This window comes from Ascaphus truei, chromosome 6 (genome assembly GCF_040206685.1).
Source record: "Ascaphus truei isolate aAscTru1 chromosome 6, aAscTru1.hap1, whole genome shotgun sequence".
Classification (NCBI taxonomy): Eukaryota; Metazoa; Chordata; class Amphibia; order Anura; family Ascaphidae; genus Ascaphus; species Ascaphus truei.
In genome coordinates, this window is record NC_134488.1 from 113,357,071 (window position 1) to 113,373,739 (window position 16,669).

The following is a 16,669-nucleotide window of genomic DNA, read 5'->3' on the forward strand; positions in this document are numbered from 1 at the left end:
TAAAATGTTTGTCATAATGATGTACAGTATGAGAAAGGATGGCTGTGTTGGACCGAAACGTTGGATGAATAAATATAAATATTAACCACTTGACCACTGCTTCATTTTCTAGGTCATAATGATTTGCTAGCCAGCATTACATGACACATCTGATCATGAAGTTCTTAACATTATATGCATTCAGCTGATGCAACACTGTGGTACACAAGTAACACAGTAGTGTCTAACAATCACCCATCTGTGCAGGAATGTACTCAACAGACTTAAAAAGTAAGTATAACCTCTTATCAGGTACCTGTGAGGAGACCCTCTCTCATTTGTCCTGTGGCAGCCTTGTAGACCAGGAATACAGGTTTAATACTCAAAATGTATTTAAAAATAGAACATGTATCTACTTTTCTGCTAACTGGACCCATGCCCCGTCTTGCCGGTTCTGTAATTGCTGACTTCTCCTTTTCAGAAGGCTGGGGAATTAAGAGGGAGATTACTAAATCTTTGCAGATTCATCCCATGGTTTAATAATAATTTTAAAAGACCAACAACAAAAACCAACAAAAAACAATCAGATAAGTCATCAGGGAATAATAAAAAACAAGCTTTTAATTTGTAGAGCTTTTCAACAGGCTCAATAATACTTTGCAGTAAAGGACAGCAAAGGACTTAAATATATCTAGTGAGAAAGAGAAGAAATGCAGTTCCTTGTAATGTTGGAATATTAGAGTCTGCATTTCATTTATGATGATATGAGACAGACAGACAAAGACCAGAGTCCAGCTCTTCGCTCCATCACACGGTCACACTCGCTCTTCGGCTGACCACTGACTGAGCCACAACCTGTGCTAAACTGGGATATCCTTAAAACCTGACCTGTTGGGAGGGGGGGTGGGGGGGAGCGGGTTGCTCATGAGGACTGGAGTTGTGCACCCCTGCTTTATCTGACAGTACCACAGTATAATACCTGGCTAAACAAATCATTAGTAGCTTACTGTATGGCAACAATGTATTACGCAGTGGTGTAGGGAAGCTTTCGATCAGATACTGTATGCATGCTGAGATTTAGGAAGCCTCAGAATGTGTAATGAAATGGTTAAACACAGCACAGAGACGTTTGATGGGGGGAAGAAACATTTCTACCGCACAATTCTATAAATGAAATAGAGTTATGATCTAGTATTTCATTTTGAATGTTCTGTGATAGGCATGTCTTGTGCGTAAGGTTAAATATCCATGGGTATTTCTACTGAATGTGCACGTGTGTGTGCGTCATCACTCCCATCCCCCCTGCAGAAGAACCCCCTAGTCACTTCTAGGAGGCTCGTCCTCTCTCAGCGAATAGAATTCCAGATTCCCTGACGCAGCCGCCTACCACAACGTATGATTCACCTTTCCCCTACAAAGATGCGTGGTGTCACTCGTCAGACACCCTCCACCCTTCTTGAGCAGAGTTCCTGGGAGCTGCTTCTGATTAACTTCAGAACCCTTTCAGTATGGGTGGAGGAAGTGCATGCAAAGCAGCAGTGAATAATACACTAATACAGAGAAAATACACACTGTCTGTCGCCATGTTAAAAGCTTCTGCTACAATGGAGAATGAAAATATGCTGTCTCACTGTGATGAATGAAACAATCTCCAGATCATTTTATTGTTTTATATCTATACCAGGGGTGGGCAACTCCAGTCTTCAAGGACCACAAACAGGTCAGGTTTTCAGGATATCCCTGCTTTGGCACAGGTGCCTCAATTAGTGGCTCAGTCAACTGAGCCACTGATTGAGCCACCTGGGCTGAAGCAGGGATATCCTGAAAACCTGACCTGTTGGGGGGCCCTTGAGGACTGGAGTTGCCCACCCCTGACTGACCAGAAGAGCATTGATTGAATGTAATGAGTATCAGCATCTCTCCAGACCTCCAAATTCTCTGTCCTCTCACCTGCTCAATGGACGAAGCTCCTTAAATTAGATTTTACATTTCTTTTTTTAATAATGTTCATACAATATTTCTACTCTGCGAACAGAAAATGACTTTTTAAAAATAAACTGGTTTGTCATTAAAAAGGAAGAGGAATGAGGCTGGACCCATGTCATGTTTATTAAATGTACCTTCCCAAGACCTAGGCAAACACCCAAACAAATGAATCTCTAGCAACAAGGTGTGACATAGCCCAACATTGGGAAAAAGCAGGACTCCCCACAATGCAAGCACAGCAAAAAACAAGATCTGGTCCGTTCCCAATTGGAGAGAATGACAAGTCTCCTAAGAGATTCTTGCCCCAGATTCCAGAAGGTGTTGCAGCCGTGGCTGATACAGTATGTGAGGCTCTACAGCTCAAACACTTAATAGCTCCACAGTCCTACTTTGAGACCACAAGCCCCCGGTTCCAGGAGCGGACAATCAGCTCCAAGAGCAGGAGCGGACAATCATCTCCAATCATCTGCAGGAGCAGAGCGCCATTGACTCTAGCTCCACACCTACCTGTGCCTACTCAAAAAGAACCTACCTGTATTCTAGAAAAATAATAATGCTGTATCTAGGATTTGTTGATGAGACTTGATGCACCGATTCACATTGAAACATGGACCGGATTTGAGAGCCCCTTCCTCCTCTTTTTTCCCTTCTGTACCCCCTCTCAACTGCACCCCACCCCCGTAATATTTATCGTTGTATAAATATTGTAGTGTTTGTAAAATTAATAAAATATGACTATTAAAAAAATGAAAGAAGCAAGATGAACTGTGGGCTTGTAAATTCCCATATGATGTGCACGTATACAAATAATTAGTTCTGTTCTTATGGATTCAAAAAGGGAATTTACACATCTGGAGATTTGCGTTAACGCTGCTATCCTGCTGTTCGGAACATACAGCCCTGTACCGCCAGAGGGGTCTGCTATTCATTGCCAAGCAATCTGTTGCCAATCCTTTTACCAGCAAAGGGGTTAATGTAGCATGTGTGCTGACACTCAAAATGAACTCTCCAGTGTTGACACCTCCAGGGCAATTCATTCCGGGCCCACCCAGTAGTTAAGGTGTTCACTCCTTCTTCCTCTTTCCCCTGCTCCTCCCCTCGCACGCACACACGCACACATTGCCTATTCTTGCTGCCTTTCATGTAAACAATGTCTGCTCATTTACAAGTCATTTGCATCATACTTTTTGATCAAATGAGATGAACAAGATCAAAAAAATAGTAGATCAAAGTGGGCAATAAAAACTAGAACCTGACAGCTGGATGGACAATCGTATGGTCTATAAAGAGCTTTGTATTATACACTCTTGGGTCAGCACATCCACGAACAAAGGATCAGAGTGGGCCTAAAACGCTGCTCTACTTTGCATTGCTGGTCTCGCCAACTCTACAGGAGTTCATTGCATCTACCATTCAATTGAGCCAAGCCGAAGTCGTCTCTCACATACACTATCCATTGGTCTGGGAAAGCCGAAGTCGTCTCTCACATACACTATCCATTGGTCTGGGAAAGCCGATGTCATCTCTCACATACATTATCCATTGGTCTGGGAAAGCCGAAGTCCTCTCCCACATACACTATCCATTGGTCTGGGAAAGCCGAAGTCCTCTCCCACATACACTATCCATTGGTCTGGGAAAGCCGAAGTCGTCTCTCACATACACTATCCATTGGTCTGGGAAAGCCGAAGTCGTCTCCCACATACACTATCCATTGGTCTGGGAAAGCCAAAGTCGTCTCCCACATACACTATCCATTGGTCTGGGAAAGCCGAAGTCCTCTCCCACCACCTACACTATCCATTGGTCTGGGAAAGCCGAAGTCGTCTCTCACATACACTATCCATTGGTCTGGGACAGTCGCTGCCCTCTACCTCTTTCAAATATTCCATTCTTGATACGCTACTACTTTAAAACATATATTTTCTTAAAATTACCTTTCAGAAATAAATGCTAGAAAACGTCTTCACTTTCTCTATGTTTTTGGGGATAGCGTAAAATGACTGCAATGACTACAGGTAATCATGTTTTTTTATTTAATGGGGGTTATTCATTAAACTGTGATTGTGCCAATCAAGGCATTATTGAACAGAAATCCCTGTCGACTTGAATGGGAGTTTTCATGTAATAATGCCCTAATTGGCACGATGACAGTATAATAATTAACCCTCAATGTGTAATAATTAGTGATTCTGGTTGTAGGTTTTAAAGGAAAAACGCAGAAAAAACACCACCGACTGATTATCTTGCGCTTACGGTCAAACACCGGAAATGATGCACCATTTCCTATTCAACTCCACCTCTTGTGGCAGCCAAGTCACAGGTCGGAGACAAAGGCATCACTGGGGAGCACCAATAAACACCATATTCAAATGAGTGTCATTTGTTTTTCATTGTTAACGCTAATAAACACAGACATGTCCTGATGAAGGTGTACTGTACACAGACTGTCCTGATGAAAGTGTACTGTACACAGACTCGTCCTGATGAAGGTGTACTGTACATCGAAACGTTGACTGATGCAAAAAAGCTGTGTACTCTTCATAAGTCTGGTATGACCGCCTTTTCTATATACAGCTCACTGAGTAGGTCGCTGTACCAAAGGGTAAGAAAATTATGATTGCTAGCTCTTTGGGGCGGTGAGTCACTATGTCTGTATATTCTAAAATGTACATCTCTAAGGACACTGTCAACGCTACATAGAATAAACAAATGGGAACACGACACTTCTCAAAGTCAGGATCCACAGACCAAACATATATAAATTGCCAGACTTTTATACAGAACAGTCATCTAGCAGGAATTTGGGATTACAAATGTTTAGATTAAGATAATGTCGGTTTAGGGTAGAAAAACATACCAAAAATGTTTCTATTACAATTAAGCAATAAAAATACTGTAAGACAGGGAAACATGTCTGGGATTTTACCCTGTCCTTCTGCACGGCTAAAAATAGTTTACACAATCAATATAAACACTATACACTGTGGGAGTTTACATGCCACACACTTCAGGTCCAACCAGTAGTGAGCGGAATCGGTTTGCATATTTCCGGGTTTCACTCTATAACTAGAATCTGAAATAAGTGGGATTTAGAAGGAAGAGAGGTTGGAATTGGAAAGGGATTTCTATGTAATACAGAATATGTTTTTTCACATCAGCTTTTAAAGCCAGTTCCCTTTATAGAAGTTACTTGTTATACAAACCCACCTGGTAACCTTTGATCCCTCTACTCTCACTCACAGTTCTAATTTATCTCCATGACACACCTGTCATAGGAAGAATGAAGAATGACAATGACCTTTTCATGCCAGCTGAGCTATCTCTATGTACTTTCAACCCCCTAAGAACTATCCAATTGTTTTCTGGTCTTTGTAGACCTGATTATATTCATTAAATTTTTAATAGCCACATTCTAATTAGTTCTCAGTATACATAGCATGCCTTTATTGGACTGACTATATGTAAAATAGCATCATGTAAATCAGCACATAATAAAATATGAAAATATAAAATATCTTAGTCCCGAATTGTGTGAGATACATCTGATTGAATCTGCTTTTTTCCCTTCTCTCTTCCCAGTGGAAACAATAAATACATTTTTGTCCTTGGGAAAAACAGGACCCATAGAACATTAGGATAAAGGTTAGACATCACAAAAGCAGTAGCTTGTCCCTAGTGGATAAAACTAGATCATAGCAATGCTGTTTCTTTTAAAGACTTTTAGTTCAAAATCACGAGTCGGTCTGTGACTGTGTATATTAGCAGAATATTAAATAGGAAGAGCAGTGACCTTGGGGTTAAAAGCACATGAGAAAGGCATAGCTAAACCACTGACCTCTGAAGTGGGAGATTAGATTTGATTAGATATGCCGTGCATGCCAATGTGACCTTGGGAAAAATCATGTTATATATTACAATGTCACAGGTACAAAAACCTAGGGAGAACGCCCTTTATTGCAAGATTCATTGTGTTTTTATTACTCTACGGATGTTATTAAGCTGCTATAGGGTGGATCGGGCAATTATTGTAGAGACTTCGTTTTAAATCAGTAGAAGGTTTCATGCCATAGTGCTCCAATATGGACTACTGCAGTTTAATGGAACGCCCCAGTATATGCTGTACATTGTCAGCTCTGTATAAAAGTAGATCTTGGATAGCTATTTAATACACCAAACATTGATTCTGAGCTCCTTAAGTAGAAATTCACTAGCAAACCCTTATGGTAAATGTATTTTTTTGATCTGTGATTGTAAATCTAGTTTGTTTTGGTCTCATTGAAAGTATTACCTACAGCCCCAATCATAAACAAGCACTGCTATAGTTGGGATACCATCTAAACATATCTACAGGGAAAGTAATTTTTTATGGTAATATAATTCTTGCAGTTCACTGCGACTTTAAAAATAACAGGACAATACGTTTAAAGATTTATGTCATATGCTAGAAATGACATCTAGATGACGTGTTGCAAAGTAATGTTAATTATGGAAGCTTAAAATATCAAAAAAGTGAACAAGCTGGTTCACTTTAAGCTATTTTTAAACATGATGGGACAACCAGCACATAGGATTGTTACATCCTGCCCGGATGACCCTACAATCTATGTTTTTGGTGCCGGTGGCACAGGGAAATAAAGTGACTTGCCCAAGGTCCCTTTGGAGAATCCACTTTGGATTGTAATTCTGGTAAAGGCATATATAGTCTCATGACCATAGCACATATGGCCTTCTTATTAGTTAAGATTGAATGTCACTACTGACCTGCAGAATAAATGATTTCTAGGCATATTGAGCTTATTTTGATAGTGGGGCCTGCAACGTTTTGCAAATATATATGAAGATATTACAACAGGGCTGGAAAGTACTGTATTGTGTAAAGGGTTTGCTTATGCAATGATAGACCCCCGGACTATTCCCATCTGGTAGGTATTAGTAATATTATTACCACATTGAAATTTACTACGAAGATATGCAATTTCATACACATCATAGATTTGGAAACGCGCTGATATTACATGATTCTTATTTGCAATTACGTCATTCTGAACAAAATGTACAGACATTATCCCATAATAACTTTGTTTTACTGTCTTGGTAATTCACCAATTTTCAGTACATATCAGCACTTTATTGTAACTATATGGAAAATTATAATAAAGGAAATCACCTCCATTGGAAATGTTGTCCATGTGATAATGTTTTGGTAGTAACCATCTTTGCATTTTAATCTCATCATTAAAGGAGGAAAACACCAATACACCACACAGTCTTTCCCCAAATAATCAGATACTGTATTGCTAAAAAAAAATCAAATAATCCAGATGACTATGATGTTGAAGGTCTGGACCAAGTTGTAGCTTTTGATGGAATTGCGATGGAAAAAGTCTAATTTAAAGGAGTTATATCAATCCATTGAAGCAGAACATTAGTTAAGATATGTAATGAGCGAAACATTCCTGGATGTGTTGTATACATGATGACAACACTGAGTCTTTTTCCCCACGCTCTATTTTTAGTCTGTAGCACCCCCAACGCTTTTCCCATCATTCTCAAGGGGACACATCACATGGAAATCCTTGTAACTACACACCACTCTCCCTTCTGACATCCCCAACATACAATACCAGGATATGTGCTTACCCATCACCCATCAGATCTTTCCATTACATCCCCCTGCCCAAGTGTGACAAAGTACACCGCCCTGGTGGAAATGGACACTTGTAGACACAACATTGAATTACTACAGCCAACAAAGTAACCAGGAGAAATAATTACAAATCCACATAAAGTAAAACAATTGAATACATGAGTAGAAATATGTGTGACTATATTTCTGTACTATACATATGTTTGTAAATTCAGACTTTATCTAACAGAGAATATTAATATAGCAAAAGTACAGTGTATGAAGTTAGTGGAGCAGATGGAGATCTAAAGGAATCCGAAATATAGGTTCTAATGCCTGGGTATAAAAATTACTTGGCCAATTCCAACCTTCCCAAATAATCATTTTTTTTTTATCTCTGTTTAATAAATGAATTTTGCGCGAGCGCGTGCGTGTGTGTGCGTGTGTGTGTGTGTGTGTGTGTGTGTATATTTATTTTACAAAGGCTACAAACTCATTTCTAAAGCGCCCTAGTGTTTAGTTATTCAAATGTCTTGCATATCACCATGGCCATCTCCTGAGAAACAAAAGCTTCATTAATGTGAAACCTTGAAATGATTTTTAACAATTTAACAAGAGCATATTAACAAGTTTGGCGCTCCCTATTTGAAAGTATTCCTTGGCACAGCACAGCTGATAACAGATCAGTAAAGAAAGTTAAGAGAGAGCCCTGGTATGAGGTTGTGGGTGGCTTACCTTGCCTCCATTCTCCATGCTGGTCTCTTTTGACTGTTCCCCCTTTAAGTCCTTTGCTGTCAAACCCGTTTCAATGAATCTCCCCCCTTTCTTGGCCTTCAGAGAGTGTCCCTCCTCAAATGATCAATCACAAGTCCTAATATTGATCGCAGCACCCAGCAGGACTATGAAAGGCGATGGCTTTTTTGGACTCGGTCCAAATGTCACTGGGATTTAAACGTCCAGCTTGGCTAGAAAATCCTTTCAATAGATCAGCTTCACTCTCCCGCTTTGATCAAACGCCCTTCTGCAGTCTTCACTATTTCCCTCTCTTCCTCTTTGCTACAATGTAACAATCTGCGCTAGTGTACATCCAGGATATAGCGCTGCAGAGACAAGCGAGCCGGTGTTATAACAGCGAGTGGGTGTGTATGGAGAGGGCCCCTGATTGGCTGTGGGGATGAGTAATGCAGGGGGGTGTGTGCAGAGATTTTGTAAGGCAGGGTTTGTGATGGGGAATCTGCACTTACAGGAGCAGCCACAGGAGGCTTATCGTTGCAACCGCAGAATAAGAAGATGCTGCAGCCTGTGCCGGTCACTTACAATGAAGTCAGAGTTATCTCAATCTTGTGTTTGTTTTTTTTTGTAGGAAGCAACACGCTGGGTGTGGTGGAGAACCCAGGAGATATTATAACCTTTACAAAAAGGATTGGTTGCCTTAGGCGTGTAATATAGCGCGCGTGCCTGCGCTACCGTGCGCGTCAATTAGAATTGGCTGTGTCCAGCCCTGGCGTTCTATACTTCAGCTGCGCGCGCGCGCACGGCGGTGAGCGGTGGCGCGGCAGATCACAGCAAATATAAGAACCATTTATATTTTCGCGCTGCTGCCGCCGCGCGCCACGTGACACTGCGAAGCCAATCACAGCGCGGCTATCGCTGTGACGTCTATAGCCATGCCCCCTAGCTGCGCATGCCACCACTTACAACATATAAACGAAACACGCGCGCCACGTGCATGCGCAACGCCAGGCGCTCACCCGCACGCACACCAGTGCCTACTATATAACAAGCCTAAGGCCTTGCCCCCGCTGCATGCTGCAGTGTCCGCTGTGGCGGACGCTGCGCTCACCAGAGCCCTCCCCGCAACGGCGCCGGGCCCGCTGCGAGGGGGGGCCGCAGCGCTCGCGCGAGAGCTACTCCTGCTCTCAATAGAATTGAGAGCAGGAACTCGCGTCGAGCGGCTAGGCACGCCCCCCGGCGGTTCAGCCAATGAGGGCGAACCTGCCGGGTGACGTCATGGCCGCGCCCCCGTCACTCCTCCGCCACGCCCCCCCCGGTCTCTGCTCCTGCAGTGAGCTGTAGACCGGGGAATCGCCGGAACGTGCAGCCGAAAGCGCGGGCGCGCATTAGAGCGCCGTGACCGGGGCCTTAGCCTAAAGCAGTGCTCTAAGTATGTGCTCATACCATAACACTATCTCTGGTCACAGCAGGGACTCCTCTTCCTTAATGTTACTTTTTTGTCTGTAGCCCTTATTCCCATGATCTGTTATTTATATTATCTGTTATTTATTTGATTACCACATGTATTACTACTGTGAAGCGCTATGTACATTAATGGCGCTATATAAATAAAGACATACAATACAATACATATGGTAACTCCTTCAGCACCAAACGGCCATGCGATGCACACACAGCCCCGCTCTGTTTATTGATGCAGAACAAGTCTCAGTGTGAGAAAGGATTAGTCAGTGGCTGCAGCTTTCTGATGCTTCATGTGAAGAAACAAGTCCAGCAATTTGCGCACCAGTCTTATAGACGCAATTAATGATGACACCTTTTCCCTTTCTCTTGTCTTTTCCATGCCAACCACATACTGCACTTCACTGTGCATTTACATCCTTCAATATTGCGATACTTTTGCTGCTTAAAGAAAACCAGCCCTGATCACTGCAGCTTTGAACTTGCTGCTCCAATTTCCCATGTTATACATAACTACTCGCTAATAGAAGCATCAGATACAGTTTAGTCTGCAATATTTATCATGGTGCTTTTCAGGCTTTAACCCTTCAGATCCAAATTTCGAAAGACGATAAACAGAAATATTATGAAACTACTGTAAAAACAAATTGCAACTACAATACAGTTTGTGAGTTTAGTGTTGAATTTGCTGAAATAATGATCTTTCTGAGGCAGGGATTGCCCTCCATGTATCACTGTTTATATAAAGTTGTATGTCATATTAGAAAGCACTGAGTATACAGTCGGTGCAAGGAAATATTTAATGAATTACTGTATTTATTATTATTAGGTGTGAGGTATAATACACTGTGCAACTATAATACACTCAGGAAAAAGGGGATACAACGCTCTACGGTTTTGATTATAATGCTAATTTATTTGTGCCACACAACGTTCCGACCTAAATAGGCCTTTCTCAAGTGACTAGGCACTTGAGAAAGACCTATTTAGGTCAAAACGTTGTGTGGCACAAATAAATTAGCATTATAATCAAAACCGTAGAGCGTTGGATCCCTTTTTTCCTGAGTATTGCCCTGGAATTACTCTGACAGGTACTCCTTGAACCAGCAGCACCGGTAAACTGTATGTATTTTTTTTTTATTGTGGTGTGCAGCATACTCCTTTATTTACAACTATAATACAGGCATACCCCGCATTAACGTACGCAATGGGACCGGAGTAAAACGAAAATGTACTTAAAGTGAAGCACTACCTTTTTCCACTTATCGATGCATGTACTGTACTGCCATCGTCAGAAACGTGCATAACTGATGTAAATAACGCATTTGTAACAGGCTCTATAGTCTCCCCGCTTCGGTACAGGTAGGGAGCCGGTATTGCTGTTCAGGACGTGCTGACAGGCGCATGCGTGAGCTGCCGTTTGCCTATTGGGCGATATGTACTTACTCGCGAGTGTACTTAAAGTGAGTGTGCTTAAAGCGGGGTATGCCTGTACACAACAGAATATTAAACCCCCTGTTTTATTCTAATTGTAGACAGCTATCATTCATTCTCCATAAGCCACCAATTATGGCACCGAGAGAAACTTTAGAGACATTTCATTGATCTGGTTTTCTTATTTATTGCCATTTATCTATTTTTAGATAAGATGTAACTGTCTGCATTTTTACTGGCTACTGTATAAAACAAATCACTGAAGCAACATCACAAATTAAAAAAAAGACACATGTAATTCTTATTTATATTCTACATTGGAGTATAAGTATTAAACTCACTCTTTTTTTTTTTTACAGATTCTCATTACAGATTTGGTGCAGTCAGTGCTACAGAATTCATCAATAAAAGAGCGTTAGATAACAGGCTCGTAGCATATGCACACATATTATCTTTCCCGCCCAATGTTACCATTCTGCTTGCCGTTTCCATAACATTTTTTAGCACTGTACACGCTTTATCCATTTTCCTCAAAAATGATCTGTCTGCATTCGCCGTTCTTTGTTGTACGACGTAAACAATCAAATATACTAATTCTCCCCACTTTACATAACCTGCATTGCTATATTCTTAATTAAACAATAACAATGAGCTTTTTCCGCCATGGGTTTTCCTTATGTTATGGCAAAAACACAAACATACACAATCCCTGCAAACTCTAACCCCAAACACTCACCACACCATATACATTTGTGTTAGAAGAAGTGCTATTGGGTGGGACCAAATGTATACAACAGACAAAAATGCCCAATGCCACATCCAATATGGCAAAATATATATAGTTAAATACTTAACTGTCTGTGTTCTTATAAGTAAGGGTCATTTAGTTACATTCTTTGTCCTGCAGCCCCAACAAAGGGATTGCTCATTTGCAGGTCGTAACACGATCTGTGAACATTCTCATTGACCTCTGTAAGGCCAGGTCCCCGCTGCAGCGGCCGCCACGGACAAGGGCCGCCCCTCAACGGGGCCGCGCCCGCTGCAAGGGGCGGCCGCCGCGCTGCGCGGACAGTTTTTCCTGCAGACAGGAAAATTGTGATCAATACTAGCGATGGAGCGCTAGGCTACGCCCCCAGTGGTTCAGCCAATGAGGGTGAACCTGCCGGGTGACGTCATGGCGTCGCCTCCCCATCACGCCCCCTCCTGTCTTTCCCCCTGCAGCTCACTGCAGACCAGGGAACTCGACTGCACGCACCGCCATGCAGCGCACGCACGCACGCATGCAGCGCAGACAGCGGGGCCGTAGCCTAACGGAGGGAGAAATGGCTCGATAGACCACCTGTGGAAGACTAGTCTATTGAAACATTTCTCCCTCCTTTACAGAGGTAAATGAGAATTTGCACAGTGTTAGGATCTGCAAATGGGGCCATCCCTTGGTGGGGCTGCAGGCTTATAATGCTTTGGTCAACAAAAAAATAACTAAATGACTCTCACTTATGAGAAGACAAACAGTTAAGTATTTCATTATATATATTTTTGACATATTGGATGTAGCATTGGGAATTTTTGTCTTTTAATGTAAAAACACTAACCTTTATAGCATCACTGTTATAGTTGCTGCTTGTTTCTCTTATGAGAGGATAGATAGGAAATTGATGTGTGGGCTATTGACTAATGCGTGGGATGCCATGATTAAGTGTCATTGGACACAATTGTATGATAGATATCATAAAGTAGAAATAAAAATAAGTAATTAAAAAGTGGAAACATTGTTTTACATGATTTTAACATTAAAGGTGAGTGAACACATTCGCATAGCCATTGCAGACCACAGAAAGCTTAACAATGGAAATGTGAGTTTTTCCACCCAATGAGTGCATTGACTTATCGCATTATCATTCTTTTTTTTTTTAATAAAAGCCCAGTAGTAAAAAGTTTTATAAAATTCCTACTGATATGTAAAGTAGACCGAGCTAATGATTTCTTGAGAGGTTAGCTTTATCCTTCTGTAGCAATCACATCATGTAAACACATGACATGTGCCAGCTGTTACTAAAGTTGGTCTTTTGAGAAGGAAGGTGTTAGGAATAGATAACACAGCTTTCCCATTGTGATGGTGTCTCAAACATCTACAACAATAAGGGGAGTTTTGCATCTTGTACCGTTGTTTGAGCGTGGAGGTTATTCTTGGACTAAGAAAAAAAAGGAAACACAAGAGCGCACCATGATAAGAGAAATGAAGTGTATTACCAATAATAAAAGATAGTAACCACTTACATGAAATAAAACTTTAATAATCCCCGATCTCAACGATAACTTCTTTGGTGGGGCATCACATAAGGTGTACAGGGGCAGTGTTAGTCCTCAGAAATCAGTCCCGCGCGCTGGGGCTGTCTCCGTAGCGCTGTCAGACCTGCACGAGTGTAAGCGTGGCTGAAAGCGTAGCGCGCATGCGCAGGAACAGAAGCCCTCTGTAGCTGTCCTTGGGATGCCTTTGATATCAGGAGATTTGTAAATTGCTAGACCACTGGTGTCATCTATGTGTAAGTCTGCACCAACCTTGGTTAAGTTTCAATTCATTCAGTGAAAGATCCTGACAACTTAGGAACTGAACTCAGCAGCATACACTCCTGTCTGTGCTCCAACCTCAAGCTGAGCTACCCACTCTTGGTGGGAAGTTATTCTTGGACTGGTAGACAGTAGATGTTTTACGCACAGGCATCTAAAAATAAACAAGTCATGTGAGGACCCACTGATTTGCTTACTCTTCCTCCTGCTTAAACAGCGCCTCTCCCACGACATCAGCTCCATCTGGAAAAGTAATATGCTTACTGTACTACTAGATGCGACATCACACCATCGTGACCTTGCTCTTAACACCTTCACGTCTCATATAAAGAAAATGCATATACTGTAACTGTAACATGCACCTAGTTATAAGAATGACCTTGATTAGTACGGTTTGTACAGCAACATTGTATGTGTGTGTGTAATTACAACATCCGATTAAAAGTAACTCATTTATTGACCTTAACGCCCCTCAAGCAGAGAAGAGGTTAACAGCTACAAATCAATCTATATTAGCAGTTAAGATATCAAGTAAAGCGCCATAGAAAACAGCAGATCATCTTAAACCCCTTTAGAATGATACAGCCTGCCCCCCTCCACATCCACTGCCCCCCCCTCCTGACACCATCCCCAAGGTAAGTCTGAATTTTATATGTATTGGGGTAGTTGGTGTATTTTGTATATGTATTGAGGAGGTGGGGGTAATTTATATATGTATTGGGGTGGTGGGGGTATTTTTATATGTTTTGGGGTGGTGGGGGTATTTTTAGATGTATTGGGGTGGTGGGGGTATTTTTATATGTATTGGGGGCGTGGGGGTATTTTTAAAATGTATTCAGTGACGTGGGGTATTTTTTATATGTATTCGGGGGGCGTGGGGGTATTTTTTATGTATTCGTGGGGGTATTTTGTATATGTATTCGCGGGGGTATTTTGTATATGTATTTGGGGGCGTGGGGGTATTTTTTATATGTATTCGGGGGTGTGGGGGTATTTTTTATATGTATTCGGGGGGCGTGGGGTCGCATCTTTTACCATTGTGTCTAGTATTTTTGGACAAGCGATCTGGCAACCCTAACAGCCACTGTGTATTAAAATCATGCAAGTAATGTTTAGTACTATTTATTTATTTATTTATAAATATTTTACCAGGAAGTAATACATTGAGAGTTACCTCTCGTTTTCAAGTATGTCCTGGGCACAGAGTTAAGACAAATAATACATGGTTACAAATACAGTTACATAAATGAACAGGGTATACAATATATACAAGACGTTGCATGCACAGTTAAAGAAAATATATATTATGGGCGAATGAAACAGTTACAGACCAGATTAAAATGTGAGACAGCATTAGATTTGAAAGAACTTAAACTGGTGGAGGATGTGAGAGTCTCTGGTAGGTTGTTCCAGTTTTGGGGTGCACGGTAAGAGAAGGAGGAGCGGCCGGATACTTTGTTGAGCCTTGGGACCATGAACAGTCTTTTGGAGTCTGATCTCAGGTGATAAGTGCTGCATGTGGTAGGAGTGAGGAGCTTGATCAGATAGCTGGGTAGCTTGCCCATAAAGAATTTAAAGGCAAGACAGGAAAGGTAAACTTTGCGCCTAGACTCTAGTGATGACCAATCTAGTTCTTTGAGCATTTCGCAGTGATGTGTGTTGTAGTTGCATTGGAGAACAAAACGACAAATTGAATTGTAGAGGGTTTCAAGTTTGCTAAGGTGGGGTTGAGGTGCCGTGCCATATACTATGTCTCCATAGTCAATTATTGGCATTAGCATCTGCTGTGCGATACGCTGTCTGACCAGGAGACTTAGGGAGGGTTTGTTCCTGTAAAGTACCCCTAGTTTGGCATAGGTCTTGGTTGTCAGGGTATCAATGTGAATCCCGAATTTTAAGTGGGAGTCAAACCATATGCCCAGGTATTTAAAACTAGTGACAGGGGTTAGGGTAGTGTTAGCGTTGGTTCTAATCTGGAGCTCAGTTGCTGGAAGCTTTAAAAATTAATTTAGTCTTGGTCCCAAATACCATTGTTACAGTCTTGTCAGTGTTTAAAAACAAGTGAAAAAAGTTGAATACTTACGTGGTTCACCATGGAAGTATTCAACTTTTTTCACTTGTGATGTCATATCCGGTTGGAGCACGCAGACACCAGTAGTAGCGGGATACCAGCTTACAGAGCCTACGGAGCAAGCTGCCAGAAGATCTTCCCGGTGCAAACAGGAACGGCTTTCAGAGGACCTCCATGCGGTACACAGGGGAGACAGGTGAGGCTTTAATGGTAGCCGGGCTGTGATTTACTTGGGGGCGCCCCTTCGGGTGGTGTCCCCTCGTACCTCTATCCGGTTTTCCAGTGCCCCACTCCCTTAGTTAGTATCGGAGGCACCCTGATTATCTACTTATCTACATATAGTTTATTACACTGGTGCCAATCTTCTATCAAGAGTCATACTCCATAGTGCCTGGTTAGTAGCCTCGGTAGATTGGGGTCATACCCTATATTTTTCTACAGTGTTTAAAAACAGTTTGTTTTGGGAAATCCAGTTTTCGAGTCTCAAAAAGTCAGACTGAAGTATGTGTTGAAGGTCAGAGAGGCTATGGCTGTGTGCATATAGGATTGTGTCATCTGCATACATGTGTATTGAGGCTTCCTTACAAGCTGTGGGAAGATCATTAATGAACACCGAGAAGAGTAGGGGCCCCAGAACAGAGCCTTGCGGGTCACCACAGGTGATATCCAGGGGGTTGGAGTTAGAGCCTGAGATGGACACATGTTAGGTAGGACTGAAACCAGTTTAAAGCATGCTTCCCTATTCCAGAGCTCTGGAGTTTGTTAAGCAGGATAGCATGATCAACTGTATCAAAAGCCTTTGCAAA

The 16,669-nt window shown here is 41.9% G+C and overlaps 1 protein-coding gene across 2 annotated transcripts in view; it reads right to left on the bottom strand.

The window, feature by feature from the left end:
* SLC2A1 (solute carrier family 2 member 1) overlaps positions 1-16,669 on the bottom strand; it is a 213,579-nt gene that overhangs the window by 21,484 nt on the left and 175,426 nt on the right. Inside the window, exon 1 of one of the 2 annotated variants that reach the window (XM_075605801.1) lies at positions 8,330-8,707. The exons of the other annotated variant lie outside the window; for it this stretch is intronic. Coding sequence (XP_075461916.1) covers positions 8,330-8,347 — 18 coding nt within the window. The 5' untranslated portion in view covers positions 8,348-8,707. Of the gene's footprint in view, positions 1-8,329; positions 8,708-16,669 lie in introns of those variants that run through there. 2 annotated transcript variants of the gene reach the window in all.